Raw genomic sequence first — 19,750 nt, forward strand, 5'->3', positions numbered from 1 at the left:
CCCATAATTGTGCATTAATATTTCTGCCTGTCAAAAGTCATATTTGTCAGCAGTATCTACTAAATAATTTTTAGCACTCCTCAGTGTTTTTGGGGTGTCCTCCCTAATTGTGCATTAATATTTCTGGCTGTCAAAAGTCATATCTGTCAGCAGTATCTACTAAATAATTTTTAGCACTCCTCAGTGTTTTTGGGGTGTCCTCCCTAATTGTGCATTAATATTTCTGGCTGTCAAAAGTCATATCTGTCAGCAGTATCTACTAAATAATTTTTAGCACTCCTCAGTGTTTTTGGGGTGTCCTCCCTAATTGTGCATTAATATTTCTGGCTGTCAAAAGTCATATCTGTCAGCAGTATCTACTAAATAATTTTTAGCACTCCTCAGTGTTTTTGGGGTGTCCTCCCTAATTGTGCATTAATATTTCTGGCTGTCAAAAGTCATATCTGTCAGCAGTATCTACTAAATAATTTTTAGCACTCCTCAGTGTTTTTGGGGTGTCCTCCCTAATTGTGCATTAATATTTCTGGCTGTCAAAAGTCATATCTGTCAGCAGTATCTACTAAATAATTTTTAGCACTCCTCAGTGTTTTTGGGGTGTCCTCCCTAATTGTGCATTAATATTTCTGGCTGTCAAAAGTCATATCTGTCAGCAGTATCTACTAAATAATTTTTAGCACTCCTCAGTGTTTTTAGGGTGTCCTCCCTAATTGTGCATTAATATTTCTGGCTGTCAAAAGTCATATCTGTCAGCAGAATCTACTAAATAATTTTTAGCACTCCCCAGTGGTTTGCGCTCAGAATGGATTCAAAGCAGTCCACATATGATCTAAATGAGCAACCAGGTTCTGTCACCAGTCTTGATGTTAGTGTTCCCAGTACGTCATCTGGCCAAGGCGATGTCAAACAACAGAGTGTTTTCAAATTAGTGCAAAAACAAAAACCCAAAAAAAATTGACTGTATTGAAGCGAAAAAGAAGTGTAACTGAGCAAAAGTTAAGTGACGATAAAAAAAAAATTGCAAGCATGCCATTCTACACACGCAGTGGCAAAGAGAGAATGAGGCCTTCACCTTTGGCTATTAGTGGCAGATCCCAAAAAGTTACCCAGCCTACAATTGGTGCACAACTACTGTTACGCGTCAAAGCCGAGCTGCAAGATAACAGTGAGGCATTACAGGAGAATATTTGCTCTGATTCACAAATGACAACAATCCCTGTGGAGAGTCCATCCAATAGTGGGATGTCTAATCGTGAGCATTCTGCTGATGTGTGCCTTAATAGCCCGAGTGTAGCCGGTGATACCCAAATTGAGGATGCCACTTTGGAATTAGAAGAGGATGAGGGGGAGATTTGTGTAGGCGACGAGGGCGCTAATGATGATGTTGATGATTATGATGCAGACAGATACCAAATTGCCTTTCTCAATTTCTATTTATATTCTAGATTATATAACGGCTGAATAGTTTTCTATTTTACTCCTAGTGGAGAGAGGATCTGATGCAGACAGATACCAAACTGCCTTTGTCCATTTCAATTTATATTGTACAGTATATAACGGCTGAATTTATTAGTATTTTATACAAGTGGAGGGGGGCCTAGAGAGACAGAAACCAAACTGTCTTTCTCCATGTCAATTAATATTGTACAGTCTATAATGGCTGAATTTTTTAGTATTTTATACAAGTGGAGGGGGGCCTAGAGAGACAGAAACCAAACTGGCTTTCTCCATGTCAATTAATATTGTACAGTCTATAATGGCTGAATTTTTTGGTATTTTATACAAGTGGAGGGGGGCCTTGAGAGACAGAAACCAAACTGGCTTTTTCCATTTCTTTACATATTTAACTATAAGTGTAGGGTGTAATATACATTCAAAGACGATGGCTGCATTGCCAATATGCATAGATGGAGAGGAAGACAATCTGTTTTGTGTGTAGAATAGGCCTACCAACGAAGAATTAAACTGTTTTTTTGGATGATTTATTACCTCAACAATTAGATTACTTGTCTCTAAAACAGTTGGAGCACTAAATTGGGTTAATTTAGGCCCAAAAACATGGATTTTCCCAAAAAATAGCAAAACAAAACCAAACAAAACCAAAACCAAAACACGCAATGGCGGTTTTGCAAAACCAAAACCAAAACCAAAACACGACGGTAATCCAGATCCAAAACCGAATCCAAAACCAAAACACGGGGGTCAGTGACCATCTCTAAAGGTGAGAAACATAATTTTTTGCTGGCGATAGGGCAATGCAAGAAACTAATGTCTGGAGAGGGAGAACAAGTGTGATTTGGAAGAAGAACATCAGAAAATGTGTTAAAATGAGGGAGACTAACTGCGAGAAGGAGGGGGAATAAGTGAGAAAATGTATGCCAGTGTCTCTTGGAATCATGAGGCAGACAAGCAGTGAGATGATGACATAATGGAGCAGGAGTCAAGTTGGCATACACACAAATGTGAATCCACACAGCATCTGGGGCTATTATTAACCTTTACAACATAGGGAAAATGAAATTGTAGTTTAACTGTTTTTCAGGCTTAGGATCCATCACTGTTGTGGGGGGAGGAATGTGGAGTGGCTGTTGGGTCATTCAAGAAGTTGCTGGCAGGTGGCCATTACCGCTGCTAGTATTGAGGCTGATTTACAACAGGTTGTTGCAGAGTACAGCTTGACAGTAGTTTTGCTCGGAACAGTTGCTGCTTCTAAACGTTACGCTGTTTTGGATGAAGAACTGCAAGATGGCACAAATTTTCAGTGCTGTTGTTGCCTGTGCCTGTTGCTTATCATGTCACTTGATACATTACTTTCTATTATTGTTACTAAACATGTGAGGGCTTTCTGTAGAGGATGAGGATTTATTGCAAAGGCTATGTTCTTAATGTGTACTGTACATTAGATGCATTTTTTTTATAGTTTCTTTTACTTCAAAACACATGTTCTGGCATGCATACCTGTCAGTCATCACTATCAGGCTCGGATCCCCAAGAACCGAACACCCCCGAACTTAGCAGATCCGAGTACTGAGCCAAGTCGGCTCAGTACTTTTGCGCGCCCTCGGAACTGAAAACGAGGCAAAACGTCATTGTTACGTCGCAAGATCTCGCGAGTTTTGGATTTTATAAGTACCGCCCTCCACGGTGATTCAGCACCATTTCACAGTGGGACACAGAAGGGGTAGCACAGTTCTTGGCAGTCCACAGTTCTTGGCAGTCTCTAGAGCAATTGGGCAGTGTCATAGGTAGAAAAGAAAGAGGAGGGGTAGCAGTGTTCTTCAAAGTCTCCAGTGACATTCAGAAGAGCTCCATTGCTAATTGTCATTGCTGAAATAGAATTAATAGGCCTGGCAGGCTTGGTCTTCTGAATTTGCAGTCTAATTGTACGATGTTATACAGGTAACACACAAACAGGAGAGCTCCATTGCTAATTGTCATTGCTGAAATTGAAATACTAGGGCTGGCAGTCTTGGTCTAAATCTGCAGTTACATTTTACTGTACCATAGCTCACTCAGAAACATGAGAGATGTAAGGGTTCATGGCTGAAACAGAAATTGTAATAATAGGGCTGTCAGTGTTCTTAAAAGTCTCCAGTGACATTCTACTGTGTCATAACTCATACAGAAACAGGAGGGGTGGAATTGTTCTTGTCACTCTCTAGTCTCAGTCATGATGATACTAATCCCTCTACCTCATGTGCTAAAGTCTATGTTCAAGTGTATAGTGTTTTAAAGTCAGGGAAACAATCATGTAAATAAAAAGCTTGTACCTTTGTAAAGAATAAAACACCTCTCTAATAAAGGTGAAAGTTTACTGTAGAAGAACATAAAATTGCCAACATGTCATTATGCCCAAAATTTTACCAAGCATACCAACTTTAGCTATCTCCCTTTTCTCAGCTAGATCTCAGCACCTGCAATCTACAATGTCATCATATTCACTATCATCAGTGTGTAAATCATCCTCAAACAATACTAATTCATCCCTGCTGGAATCCACCATCACAGAAGTTTATGCACTTTGATGTAATTGCTAGTAATGGCCTTCATCATGGAATTTGTAGTTCATTTTATAGAAGAGCTGTCACCATTTTTGGGCAATTCTGTTAGACCAGACCAAATGTCAAAATGTTGTGCTGACTCATCTGCATCACCACTGGGTGTCTTGGGAAAGCTAAGTTTTTTCCTAGCAGCAATATCAAGAGAAACAGAAGGAGGATACATCATTGTGTCATACCACTTGAACTGTCAGCTTGTTGACCATCAGCTCATTCCATCTCTTGAGATCTGGGTCAGTTGGAAAGAAAGAGAAAACATAACTCTTAAACCTAGGATCAAGCACAGTTGCCAAAATGTAATGATCCGATTTCAAGGTGTTGATAACTCTTGGATCCTGGCGAATCAGATAATGTACTTAATCTACAAGACCAACATAATTAGTGGAATTGCTGTGTTTCATTTCCTCCTTCAATTTCTCTTGCTTCTTTTCAAAAAGTCTAATTAGGGAAATCACTTGACTCAAGCTAACAGTGTCTGCACTCTCTTCACAGGTGACTACTTTGAGTGGTTTCAGTACCTTGCACAACACGGAAAGTATTCTCCACTGCGCTCGACTAAAGTACATTCCCCCTAAATTCTATTGTTCTTGCAGCTGCTGCATTCTCCTACATGCTGTTGCAGAATCCCGAAAATTACCGTAAATATTTTGTTACACAGACAGCATCTCCTGTATGTCATTGTCATTTTTTAAAAAGTTCTGTACCACCAAGTTAATTGTGTGAGCAAAACAGGAAATGTGATGGAATTCCACCTGCTGTAATGCTCTAACAATATTAGTGGTGTTATCAGAAATCACATATCCTCAGGAGAGTCCAAGCAGGATAAGCCATGTTGCAATGACATCCCTTAGTTTTTCACACAGGTTGTCACCGGTATTACCTCTGACCTGTACCTTGTCTCCTCTCTGATAACCACCTCTCACTCCCGCCTTCAAGACATCTCTCATGCTGCTCCCCACGTATGGAATTCCCTACCACGCTCAATCAGACTTTCCCACAGCCTTCAAATCTTTAAATGCTTTGGAAAACCAATCTCTTTTTTAGAGGTGACCTTATCCTCGATAACACTATTTACACTAATGCACCATCACAACTATCCCAATCTCCCACTCTGAGCCACACTCGCTCCTCTTGTTTCAGCTGTGCCTCTTTCCTTTAGAATGTTAGCTCTCTAATGAGCAGGGTCCTCCATACCCTTTGTTTTCATGTCTCTATTCATTTTGTCTGCCTTGTCTGTTCTTGTTTTATGTATGTCTTGTTGTATGTGTGTCCTTGTCTTCCCTACTGTACGGCACTGTGGAGCACTGTGGTGCCTCACAAATCTCTGATAATAATAATAACAATAATAATAATAATATGCCTCTTCATGAAGCAGATGATACACAGAGTAGCCTGCTTCTGAAAAATGTGACGTTCTTGGGTACATGCTGCTGCTCTCCCTGCTGGTGAAGGCGCATCACAAACCCAGTGGGCTGTCACAATCATATAATCTTTAGTTTGTAACAGTTCCGCTTGTCAACATATCTGTGGTTAAGTGTACAGTGGAAAGAATGGCATTTTGTAGCCCAATAATTACATTTTTAACAACCTTCTGGTAGAGGTGAGGAATAGCTTTTCTAGTAAAAGGGTATCATGATGATATTTGGTAATGGGGAAAGAAGACCTCAAGTAGCTGTCTAAAACCAGCCAACTAAAACCAGCTGCATCAATAGTGAATATTGGACACAGATCTAATATTAGCATAGTCGCCATGGCATCTGTGATCCGCTTTGCGACTGGGTAACAGCTTTCATACTTGCTTCCTCTTGCAAAGGATTGTTTAACAGTCAATTGTTGTAAACTACTAGTAGTCTTCTTCTTGGTCTGCTTCTGGGTTGAAGATCCACCCACAGCAGCAGCAGCAGCAGCAGCAGCAGCAGAAGTGGGCCTAATGCTCAAGGATTCTTCTGAGGAGTCCTGGATAGGGGAGAAGTCATCTCCCCTTAGAAACTTGGATGCAGTACTAACTCTGATCATTTGTGAGGATGTTGATGATGATGAAGGTGTTGGGGTGTAGATTTCAGGTGCTGGGATCTAGCTGAGAGAAGGGAGGTAGCTGATGCTAGACTACTTATTTTTAGCATAAGTTTCTGATTTTCACCAAAGCTTGCCATGAACTCACTTTAAATGGCGCAACATGGATGATGTTTCTAGATGGTTTCTGACTGTGGCTTTACAATGCTACAAATGGCTAGACAACTGTGGTCAGGATTTGTGTAAAATTAATTCCACACATAAGAGGTGGATTTTTTGGTCTTATGCCCAGGCACGACAATGGCCTTCTTATCATTTGCAAGATCTGCTGCAGTCTTTGTTTGAAAGTGTATGAAAATAATATTGTGACCTGTGAGGTGGTCAAAATTGACTGCAAATGACTTGAAATTAGTGTTATTGAGGTTAATAATAATGTAGGGGGGAAAAAAAAAACGCAAAATTATATGATTTTAGCAAAAAAATAGGGATATAAAAAAAGTAGGGATTCAAAACAAAAACCAAAACACGCAAGGGCAGTTTTGCCAAAACCAAAACCAAAACATGAAGTTAATCCAGATCCAAAACCAAAACCAGGGGGCCAGTGATCATCTCTAATTTACACCTGTTCTGTAGCTGATGCAAGTGATACAACTACAAATCTTGTACTTAAGAGATGCCCTGAACTTGAATCTGTCAAATGGTTTTGTGTTTATGGGGAATGCGCCGGTGTGCAGTCGCATGACCAGGTGGGCATTTTTATGCTTTGACACTGTGGAAATCGAATAATTGGATGGAGTCGTTTCGATTAATAAGCATCAATTTAATTTTTTCTTTATGTGAAAATATGCGAATACGGCGTGGAATGACGTATTTAGCAATAACACTTCTGTATACACTCACACATTTATCTGTAAATAGTTCACTGTAATTAAGTTCCAATACACAGTCATTTATAATTGAATGTAATAGATTTATTAGTTTAACATAATAATGTTAAAACCACTTTGTTGATATCTAAGGTTTGGGATTTAGGAAACATATCATGTTTAATGTCATTCTAATCCACTTTTTCTCATCAGACATCCGCTACTATCAGCTAAGCGGTTGCATCTTGCGTATGCAAGTTAATGATGATGTAGGAATAATGATCAGAATGATATTGAGTGTGTAATGCAAATAGACCAGTTTAAACTAGCTTTTCTGCAGCAAGACATGTGTAACGCTCCGGCTCCACAGATAGTACCTGTCTCGTTACCTGCAGTCCATTCATCTGGAAACTGCCATGTCCCAGCATCAGACATTCTCCAGTTCATTCATTCAGCTATATTCAGATCTATGCAAGTGCAAGCCTATTGCACTTCAGGACCTCCTCCCTCTTTTTCACTGGCTAAGCACTTCTGGAGCACTATTTAAACCTCCTGGATTCACCTGTCTGATGCCTGTTTTTAAAGCTCACTTCCTGCAGCCTGTGGTTATGGTTCCTGTTCTCCTTGTGGTTTGCCTGTGTTCGAGTCTGCTCTCAGTTCGTGGTCTGTGCTAAACCATCGCTGTTCCAGTACTTCTCTTACCATCTCCAGTGTACTTCATCGTGACAACTCCGGTTCTCTCATCACTACCACTCAGAGCCACTATTACACCTGTGACTCCTCAGCTGCTATCACAAGTTACCTCCGCTACTGCAGCCTGCTCTCAGTCTCTGGCCGTGTTGAACTATTGCTGCTCCAGTACCTCTATTACCATCTCCTGTGTACTTCATCGTGACAGCTTCAGTTCTCTCATCGCTACCGCTCAGAGCCGCTACTCTCTCTGTGACTCATCAGCTGTTACTACAAGTTACCTCCACAACTCCAGTTTGCTCTCAGCCTGCAGCCGTGTTGAACTATCGCTGTTCCAGTACCTCTATTACCATCTCCAGTTTACTCTATTGTGACAGCTCCAGTTCTCTCATCACTACCGTTCAGAGCTGCTATTTCATCTGGGACTCATCAGCTGTTACCTCCACCATCAAGTCAACCTTCAGCCTCTGGCTGTGTTGAACTATTGCTGCTCCAGTACTTCCATTACCATCTCCAGAGTACTTCATAGTGACAGCCTCTGTCCCCTCGTTGTATACCACAGAGCACCTATTCTCCTAGTGACTCATTGGCTGCTGACCATCAGCCTATATTATTGTTGTGCCTGTATTTATACCACTAGTCTGTGGACTCCATCGTCTCCATCCACTTCACCTGTCTCCCCCACATCGTTCTGCTGTACACTCACTACCGGGAACGCGACCTGCAGACTTGGTGCAGCTAAGACCATACCTCCTTGTGGGGGTTCCTGGTGAAAAACCCCCTGTCTGTTAGACTCAACGCCCGTGGGTGGGCTTAGCCATGTTCAGCAGAGCCTAGGGATCAATTTCCTGTAAGCCAACCGTGAAAACATGTATACAGCTGTTAGAGAGCATTGTTTGAACCAACCTATGACCTGCATTGTACTGGACTGTCCTGAATCCTGAACCTATGGAAACATGTCAAGACACCACTACTATTTTTTTATGTATCAAAAACTGTATATAAGCCAGGCTTTGGGTCAACTATATAGTCTACTTGACCACAGACTTCAGGATTGAATGATTTTATGCTGGATCCAGGGTGCTTGCATATGTATCGTCTGTACTTATTCTATTGAATTGTTATATATTGCATCTTGCTATTAAATCACTTTGGGTGTTGGAACCACACCAATTCGCAGCGAACAATTTTCATTGATATCGACTAGATGAACATAACACCATCGCCCGTTTCATCGGAGGGGGCTTGGCCAACAGAACAGCGTGAAAGCACCAAGGATAGAGAGGTCAGGCATTCCAACGCTGAAGCTGATTGAAGTCCTCGGTTTCAAGTACACTTGATTTCAACTGTATCATTTGTACAAGGGCAGGTGTAAGTGTCGACTGATAGTGATGACTGTTAAGAGTTATTCATTTATTTTATAAAATAAATTTTTTATGTGTTATACAGTACATACGGCAAGTAGTGTTTAGACAGAGCATATTTGCTTCCAAAATTAAATGGAAAGGCATCATGAGATATACTTGGATTTGAATACGGTTGTAACTATATTCCGTGCTCTTTTTTAAAACGCAACTTCAGACTTTTTTCTGAATTGGGTCCAAGGTGTGTGGCTAGAATGTCACAGCCCAACCCCACAATGATGCCACCCACCCTAATCCACACTAGGTAAGAAGCGGGTGGGGAGGTATAGGTTTAGTCACCCACATGTCAGTGTGACTATTAAGTCATTTTAGTCTCTTAAAAGCCAGATTTTGGGTCTGGTGTTCTAACCATAAACCATGTTTAATATTATTTGTTATTAACAGTAAACAATTACTGTCCAATTGTATGAATTTCAGCTGCTATACAACTGTCTTGAACTAGTAGTTCTAGTAACTTGCAGTTTACTACGTGCAATACAGTGTCTCAGTGATAATAACAAGATCTAGCAAGTACTATGGAGCACAGACACTCCTTTATAAGTTTAGGAAAGAGAACTAATAAATAAATCAAGACAGAGTAGTGCTTACACAGTGATTGATGGTTGTGTTAACCACCACTAGTCAGTGGGCCAAAAAAATATAACTACTGCTAATAATATAACAGTATTTGTGCTAAACTGGGTGCAAGAATTCATACCAGTTCTTCACCCAGTGATCAATAGGTATGTGAGCCTGCAAAGAGCATAGAGGGGGCCTCTCCTGAGCATACGCAGTTTGGCAAATGCGCCCACTGTGTAGAAGAAGACTAGACCCTGCTCTGAAAAGAGCAGAGATGTAGTATCAAGGAGTGCTTGGTGGGGCTAAGGGGTGTGCAGGGACCTCGGGGGAGAGGGGCAGCACCCCCAAGAAACATAACAGTTGCTCCCCCTGCTTCAACAGTAGTTCCGCCACTGGTAGAGAATAGGAAAGAAAACACTGGTAAACTTATTGCAGTGTATCTGAAATAAATAAAAAGGATGAGTAACTTGTTGCTGGTGTAGATCCGTTTTCTCAGGAGTGTATTCTTATTTACTCAATTATTATTTATTGATTCAAAATTATTTATTTTTTGTTTTAAATTATTTAACTTTTCCTTCTAAGTTTTATGTGACTGAAGTGTTAGTTTACATGTTGTTTTAAGTGTATATACTTTGTACTCAGAAGACTCTAGATGGCAACATTGAATATATACAGTGACATTGTGGAGGTCATTTACATAGCACAAAATGGCTGAAACGCAGCGCAAATTCTTCTTTGCTAGTGTCATGTACGTCCACATTTTCTCTAGATTTCCGCCACAGTACATACATTTTTGGAGCATTATGGCGTCATTTGCAGAAAGCAGAAGTTTGCAATGCGAGTTGGAAGTCTTGAGGTCATTTCGTATGGAGCAGGCTCCTTGATACACTTAGTATTGCAGAGCAATGCAAGAAGTAGCTGTTTGCCAGAATGAGAATATTGTAAAGAGATCAGATCATGTAGATGCATGGGTGCAATATTACGGTGTTTTGCTCTGTGCATCAAGTGTGTTTCATAAATGATCTCCACTGTAGCTACTGTAAATTATTTGTTTAGTATACTAGTGATATACACTCTGTAGGAAAATATAGATGAATGGGAAGAGAAATAAAAGGTTGTAACTTTACTTCTATTTTTCTTTCTGCAGATGTATTTTGCATACTCATATTAGCTCAACTGGGAGCATATTTATTCATGCTGTTTGCTGATATTGAAGAGCTATACAGTGCCATGGAGGTATGTATCAGATCAAAGAGGCTGCCCAGGCACTTGCACTGGCTCCCCTTAACAAGACAGTATATTTATAAAGGAATAAAGGAAACACGGCGCCACATGGTGTATTACCACAATATATTAATGTAGTAAGAGAGAGTAAAGTGGAGGAATCAGAGATGTACTCAAGGATAATAACTTCTCTCCGGTAGGGCTAATGAAACCAAAAGGGTGAATAGATATATACAAAAGTGACAGCACACTGTGTTCAATGCCACCAATGTAATCACCAATAAACATAAAACTGCGTACCAGATAAAAGAACCAGGAGATGTATGAATCAGTTCAATGGAAAACTCCAAATCTGTGCAGCTGTTGCCAGTAACGTCACTCATCCAAATGTACAATTCTGTTAGGACTGTAACTTCAGCATCATAGGAGCAATATAAAAAAACTCATATAGTGTAATATTGTAAAAACTCAGATTTTACTAATAAAATAGTAAGTATCACACTTACATAAAAACACAAGGTAACAAACATATATTGGTATCTTTAGGTACTCATCTGGGATGTAATCAGAGATGTATGCATAGATATCAATCAGCTCATATATAAATCTCTGCAGCGCTCCCACCACACTAGTACCACGATATCCAAACAGATGATGGAAAGGTCCTTAGATACTCCTCAACGCGTTTCGTCTGGTTAGATGTTCAGACTTCATCAGGAGGAAAAAAATAGTATGATAAAGAAGCAAGAATCTCCAGCGCTTTTTAAATGATGCCAGCGCCATCTTGGACATGCGCAGTAGCGTCTATGACGCGCGCATTGCTTCAATCACATGATTGATTCATCAGTCACATGGTTAGCTCTGGTGAGAAACACCAGACACTAGAGGAAAATTGCTATAGTAAAACCATGTCCTCATTTGTGGCATCCGAAGATAGTTAGTAATACAGCTTGGAAAAAGTACACACAACAATGGCTAATCTCTTAGATAACAGGATCCCATAAGTAGATATAGGATAAACATAATACAGTACAAATGAATGTGGAAAGAGTACACACAACAATGGCTAATCTCCTAGATAGCAGAATCTCATAAGTAGATATAGGATAAACATAATACAGTACAAATGTAGTACCCATCATAAATTATTATATAGTGAAGTGGGTTGGTAAAAAAAGGTGAAATGGAACTGCACATATATGAAATATACCTATTCTCATAACTCAGCAACAGAACTGGCTATTCAGCAGTATTTTATATACAGTAGAAAAATATACATTACATATATGCAAAGATAAAGGAATGTAAAGACATCTAAGATGAATGGAAATAAGTATTCTTCATATACAATGTGACAAAGAATGGAAGTGTAGCACCCACTATGCTAATACATGAAAAAACTATTTAGGGAGGACATTACTACTAAACCCTATTAATATAATACAGGAGAAAATGCTATTATACACACAGTAACTAACAATGACTATACATGTATTCCACGTGCAGATGTGCAATAGTAAATATTTCTGAGAGGCAACCTCAAAACCAAACTATGTATGAATCATGCCATCAATGAGACAATGGCATAAGTAATATAGATGTACATAGGAATAAAATAAGGATGTAGCACCACACATCTAATGACCATAATCTAAACTAGTAAAGTAAGATCCTGACAATAATGAAGTAAAAACACCAGAAAGAAGAATCATAAAAATGGGGCTATCTCGTAGCTGTCATTAAGCCCAAAAGGGGTGAGTGTATTCAATGTAAAAATCCAATACATTTCTCTCTGAGACAGTTTCCTCTGTAGGTCACCACCTCTTGGTCCTAGTTCAACCTTCTCTATAGCCATAAACTTAATGGATGAGGGATCAGCCTGATGTCTCTCTGCAAAATGTTTAGACACAGAGTGACTAAGAACCCTATTTTTTATGTTTCTGACATGCTCTTGTATGCGGATTTTCAAAAATCTCTTGGTCTTACCAACATACTTAAGACCACAATCACATTCAAGGAGATAGATGACCGAAGATGACAGGCAATTAAAAAGTCCTTTGACCTGAAACTTCACACTGTCACTTGAATCATAAAAAAACTTGCTGATGGAGGGCGTATACTGACAAATACTACAATGGTTACAGCGTACACTTCCTTTGGTGCTTAAAAAAGAAGAAGGGGTGGCGGTAGCAGAACGTTCTCTAAGTCTGCTCGGCGCCAGAATGTCTTTCAAATTACAACCTTTTTTAAAAACAATGTTAGGTTTAGCAGGAAGTACCTCATGTAATATTGGGTCCTTCATTAGAACACCCCAATGTCTGTTGAGGACAGCTCTAATGTGTCCTTCCTTGCTGTTGTAGGTGGTAACAAAAGGAACGCTGAATTCTTTGTTAGCATGTGTAGTATATTGGAGGAGACTAGAGCGTTCTAAGTTCTTTGTTTTCTCTAGTGCCTCCACTAAAAGAGTATCTGGATAACCCCTATGTCTAAACCTCTCTGCATAGAGCTCAAGTTGAGCATTACAGAAAGTTTCTTCACTACAGTTACGTTTAATTCGATGAAATTGAGAATATGGTATATTTTGTTTGCATTTCTTAACATGAGAACTACCAAAATGCAAATAACTGTTAGTGTCGACTGGTTTCATGTAATTCCGAGTTATGATGGCATCTCCTTGTCCCAAAAGAATCAAATCTAGAAATTCAATTTGAGTTTTATCATATTTCATAGTGAATTTCAGATTGAAATCATTGTGGCTTATATGAGAAAAAAAGTCCTGAAGACCTATAATGTCACCCTTCCATATCAAAACAATATCGTCAATATACCTCTTGTATAGTACGATATTGTCAAAAAAGTATTTAGATGAGTATACACATTGCTCCTCCCACATACCCATAAAAATGTTGGCAAAATTCGGTGCAAAAACTGTGCCCATGGCAGTGCCGCACATTTGTAAATAAAATTTAGTGGAAAATGAAAAATAATTGTGTGTGAGTATAAAACGAATCAGAGTACATATGAAATCTTGATGTATAGTGGATAAGCTGTTATCCATCTCCAACATTAATTTAACAGCCATAATTCCTTTATCATGTTCAATTGAAGTGTAAAGTGCCTGAACATCTATAGTGACCCAATACAGGTCATCAGCCCATTTATGATCTTGAAGAATTTGCAAAATATGAGTAGTGTCCTTAATATAGGATTTCAGAGATTGTACATGCTCACGAAGGAAGACATCAACATACTTAGAGACATTAGAGGTCAATGAGTCAATGCCTGCTATTATTGGCCTACCAGGTGGATTTACCAAATTTTTATGAATTTTTGGCAAATGATAAAAAATGGGCAACACAGGATAATTTGTCATCATAAATTGAAACTCCTCCTTAGTGATGATGTTTCTATAAAGAGCACCTGTGAGTAGATCTCTCAATTCCATAACAAAACCGGCTGTAGGATCAACATCCAAAGGGGCATAGGAAGACATATCTCCAAGGAGCCTTAAGGCTTCATTAGTATAGTCTACCCTGTTTTGTAACACAATGCCTCCTCCTTTGTCAGCCTGTCTAATAATGATCCCAAAATTATCACGTAGCTCTGAAACTGCCTTATTTTCTTGAATATTAAGATTATGGGGAACACGTACTTTATTGGCTCGATCACATAAATCACTTGTGACTAAGTCTTGAAAGATTTCAATATATTTGCTCTTGGACTCAAGAGGAAGGAACTTAGAAGGAAGTTTTAATCCTGATTTCGAATTCATTTCAAAGTTATTGACAAGATTAACATCCTTCTTGGCAAAATGCCTTTTCAGGATGATCTTCCTAATAAATTTATTAATGTCTAAATACAATTGAAACTTGTCAGGACCTTTAGCTGGTGCAAAAGACAGCCCTTTTTTAAGGACTGAAACTTCAGATCTACTGAGAACATGGGAGGATAGATTAAAAATCCCTTCTTTTTTTAAATCACTATTTTCAACTAGACATGTCTCCTTTTTTGGTTTCTTACATCCCCCTCATTTACCTTTTGTTCTGAGTGTCTGCGTTTTAGGGGAGATGCCTGCGTAGTTTGTTCTTTTAGGGTATGTTTCAACCTTTCCCTTGATGTGTGGTGTGGGGAAAAACATTGCTCATTGTCGCTATCAATACTGTCTAATGGTGCAAATCTGTTCCTTGAGGTGATGGGTTTCCAACGTGAGGGTCCGCTAACATCTGACTGTGAGGCTCCAGACCATTTTTTAGGAACTGTTTTCCAGGATAATCCTGGTGCACCAGATTGATCAAAGTTGTTGTGATTTTTAAATGTACCTGAAAATGTCTTTTTCCAAGATTTGATATTATTTTTTTCGTAATCATGTTTGTCTCTAAAAAATTTCCTTTCCTTAATCTTGATAACATCAGACTCAACCCTATCTAATTTTTTATTAAGCACTTCCTCATTGTCTGAAAAAAGGGGGTTATCTTTGTATGTATTTAAGATAGCCTCTTTATCATTAATGTCCTTCTCTAGACTGTGAAACATTTTCTTTTTTTCTTGTATAATCAGTTGTATTAAATTACAAGAACACTCATGTAAGATATTATCCCAAGCTGTAATAAAATCGGGATTATTTAACCCAAAAGTGGGAGATTTGTTAATTCTTAGGCCTCTTGGTATACGATTAACCTTGACATAGTTTTCCATGCTCCTAATGTCCCACCAAATTTTGGTCTCTTTAATAAGAGATTTCTCTAGGTCCCAAAATAAACTATCCAAATCATTATCAAGTTCTACAGGTACATATATTTGTAGTATTTTTCAGAGCTGGACATACACATATTAGTATGTTAATGAGAAAAGGGACCCATTCTTGACACATTGCTCATTGCGTCTCTATTATCATGAACTCAGATCAGGGCATATTCTTAAGTGGAGGAAGGTGACAAGGGGAAAGCTGGGGAAATGAGAGGGGGCAGAAAGCATGAAAACCACTCTGGGGTCCTCTCATCCTACTACTACTGTTGCAGTATGATTTGTGGTGCTGGCTCCTTAAACAAATTACTCCTCATAACTTAGGGAGCCTGTTTAATGTAGCTGTGACCATAATGCACATTACCATACTAAATTAATCTATTCAATAAAAACTTATGGCATGTGGCACTGAAACCATCTTTTGTAGCAAGGCAAGGAAGAGGAACAAGGAGCACATTGGGACCAAGGACCAAAGCATGAGATGCCAGTCAGTGTACTGGGAGTAGGGACTGGCAAATGTTTGCCCGGGGTGGAAGACTTGACTCAGCAGCCTATTAGGAATATTTTAAAGGAAAATAAATGCAGGTGGCCCAGTGACCCAACCCAAGGTAGCCCACTATGGGACAGGCATGGGGGACAGATGCCCCTCTGCCCCCCAACCCCTGAGTAGGGAAAGGGGGCTGTTGTGATTATAATGTATGTATAACAAAGATGAATGTTTTGAAGTGATTCAAATGTGTAAGGTTAATAGCAAGGAATTTCAGTGGGTCAAATCTAGTATATCATAGTATTTTAGTTGTAATGAGCTAAAATTCTTTATTTGTACTTACTGCATTTACACATTTTGATTCCAATTCCCAGCTTGTCTGCACACCTGTTTATTGGAGAATAGAGATATTAGGAATGGTATTTGTACTTTTTGTTGCATCTTACATTTTAGAGGTAAGTAATTTTTCTTTACTACACATCTCTACATAAACACAAAGTTGCAAAAACAAATAAATAAACTATTTTTAGAACAAAATAAATAAAATCCTCTATAAACCTATGCCGCACTGTACATCTGATAAGTTTCCTGTTACTTATAAAAATGAATGTAAAAAATAGGTGTAAACTAGATAATTTTTGAGATGTGATAATAAGTTCCTAAACGACCCACTGGTAGACTAAAATGAGCCAAAATCGCTGCTGCAAGGGGCAGTATCAACCACCTGATTTACCAAAGTTAAAGTACAAAGGAGCTGTTCAGCGCTGGTCTTTTCTTCCTTTATTTTTAGAACAAACATCTGATGCTAAAGGTGCACTCCCTGAATAATTAGTTTCTTAAACATAAATAACTAAATCACTCTGGTTAAATATAAGACAACACATTGTGGTGGATTTCTCAAACATTCTAAAAAAAAAAAAGTGGAGGTGTCGACCATAGCAACCAATCAGATTCAAACCTATTCTCCTGGAATGTCTGGGAGGCTCCCGAATTTCAGGTAGTAGACCCAGACTTCCGGAACAACAGACAACCTATTATAGCAGCACTAACCTACTCAGACTTGTCCAGTGCAGGGGCAGAATTAACATGTAGAGCAGCAAAGGGACTTTATTTAAACAAGCAAGCCAGCACTCTGGCTTCATATGACAACAGTCCAAAGGGAATTGAAGCCAATGGCAGCCATTTCAGTCTAGTCAGGTATCTTTGTAATTTCGATCCCTGACTGACTTCTATTCTCTCTGGACCATTGTCGTATCGATATATTTTGAAATAACTGCTTATTTTATATCCCTCTCTCCATACACACTTGTATTAGAGAAATAAGTTCACCTTAGGTCGTAATAGGGTGACCATATTTACTTGAATGTGTTACTAGAATGCCTCTTATATACTTTGGCGCCAGGTTTAAGTGTTACTTACATTTTTTACCTTGTTGACTTTGCATTAAGCAAAAGAGTTAAAAGCTAGCAATGTGTTAGCACTTATATTTACATATAATTTTCATTCCCTTATCTTTGATGTGTTCTACTAATGCCAAAGTGCTACCTTAGCAGGAGCTAGGGGGACATTACATTTCTTAGAGCAAAACCTCATAGTTAAGGAAACCTTAAAGGAATTAATAACCTGTCAAGAATTCCTTAAATTTGATGATAGTTTAGAGCATCTGGGCCATTGTATGAAGATTGTATGTATTTATAATGTACACTTAGAGGTCTATGCATCAACCATTTTTGAGACTTAAAAAATGCGGAAACTACTGTTTCCGCATCTTTTAAGTATGTTTGCCATGATTAACTGCCTATCGGAGGAGATTTCACAAAATCTCCTCCGTTTAGGCAAATACTGTTCAGCATCACAGTCCCCATAGATTACTATGGGGACTGCGATTATCTGCAATACATTAAGCTTTGATAAGCTTTGCATTGCATACACATCTCTGGATGGCGTTACCTGTCTTTTCCTATGCTAAAGCCTCTTCGGCTTCGTAGAATCCGGTACAGTGTTAGTGCTGCGTGCACAGCACTTCCTCCTATTGCCGTCAGCGCCAAGTTGCCTGTAAATAGGAAAAACAGATCACAACATAGGGGTCACCTCGCCGGAGCTCCAAGAGTAGCCCCTGGCATGGTGCATTTTAGCGGTGCATAAATATGCATCCCTGCGGTTTGCAGCGATGCATATATAGGAGCACCGCATCTTATTGATACATAGACCCCTAAGTCTTAAAGTGAAATGATAACCGCCTTTCTACTTTCCACCAGGTCTTTGTTTACAGTAGAAATCTCTGGCTTGTAATAAAGAAGATTTTGGGTTACAAGTCAAAAAGTCGCTACAAGGAGCTGCAGAGAGCTTTGGAAAAGGACATTGACTGTTCTTTATGGAGAAGAATGCTGCCTTCAAAGCAATGTTATATAGCACTGGAAGATGATAGCATTCCATGTCAAACTTTATGTTAGGGTAAAATAATTTATGCTTTGTTACATGTTCAATACATACTTATATTACAACAGTATAGAACTGTGACTACGCCAAAGTGTAACAAGCACCATTGTTCATAGGTTGATCTGTTTACAGCTAATGCAGAAGGAACTGGGCTTTTTATTTATTTTCTTATTTTTTTATATACATTTAAAATGACAATTATCAACAAGTTGATGTTGATGATGATGATGATACACATCTATTATGCAACCACATTCTACCTCAAAATAACCAGATAGGCGATTTTGCAGCCTGATTCTACATGTACATTCGGGCCATAAAATTACTTGCAACCCTTAATGAAACCCATTGTATCAAATATCAGGTACAAATTCAGTTTTCAAAACCATCAATATTATTTATTTTTGAGCATGTTTATCAGTGAAATATTGAAGAGTTCAATGTAACTTTAGGAAGTCATTATAGTTTTTATTAAAGGTGCTGTCCCCATTTGCTTCCAGCGGTGGGGCAGAAAGGTTCAAGATATGAAAATGCAGCTGAATAAAAAGAAAACATTTTTAGTACAGGGATAAGGCTACTTGTGTTTTTTTGTAGTTTTTAGCAATTCAGTACCTATTTTTACATATAGAATTGTGAAGAATTCAGTACATAAATCAGAACATTCATGGGTCATATTCGAACAAGCAAGATGTAACAAGTTGCTCAGAGATTGTAACACAGCGACTGGCAAAACAATACACTTAATGGGTGGCCATCTAACCTTCAAAAGGGCTGCACATTAACCTCAGTCTCAGTAATAAGCTAAAACAATACATTTAATCAAAGAGCGAGAGACTCCTATATGTAATAACTTGTCAACATGCATTTTAAACATTTTACCTCGTTTCCTTTTGAGCGCAGTGACTCCACCTTAGTCTGAGTGTAATAGGATCTATGCGGGGTAATGTTCTGGAAATAAGCAACACCACAGGCACACACAAATGAAATAGAAATACATCAGGCTGATTTTTTGAAGCCTCACTGACACATTTATTAGTGAGGTGCGGGCTCCTACAGGTTTTTTGTAAGTTTTATATATCAAAAAAATCCCTTTGTTTCAAACAGTTGTTTAAGGATAACTTTGGGGGCAGCAAACACAATAAATGCACAGCAATTTAGATACACACATTTCTACTATATCTTATGAACCTAACTAACTGAAGCTACAGACAATTTGTACATGTCTTGCTTGTTCTATACCACTGAAAGGTA

At 38.8% G+C, this 19,750-nt stretch overlaps 1 protein-coding gene across 1 annotated transcript in view; it reads left to right on the top strand.

Moving 5' to 3' along the window:
- LOC142143178 (putative cation-transporting ATPase 13A4) overlaps positions 1 to 19,011 on the top strand; it is a 132,364-nt gene extending 113,353 nt beyond the window's left edge. Inside the window, exons 29-31 of the mRNA XM_075200886.1 lie at positions 10,754 to 10,842; positions 16,435 to 16,515; positions 18,319 to 19,011. Of these exons, the coding sequence (XP_075056987.1) occupies positions 10,754 to 10,842; positions 16,435 to 16,515; positions 18,319 to 18,513 (365 nt within the window). The 3' untranslated portion in view covers positions 18,514 to 19,011. The remainder of the gene's footprint in view (positions 1 to 10,753; positions 10,843 to 16,434; positions 16,516 to 18,318) is intronic.
- Positions 19,012 to 19,750: the final 739 nt, after the last annotated feature.

Source organism: Mixophyes fleayi, chromosome 3 (genome assembly GCF_038048845.1).
Source record: "Mixophyes fleayi isolate aMixFle1 chromosome 3, aMixFle1.hap1, whole genome shotgun sequence".
NCBI classification, from domain to species: domain Eukaryota; kingdom Metazoa; phylum Chordata; class Amphibia; order Anura; family Limnodynastidae; genus Mixophyes; species Mixophyes fleayi.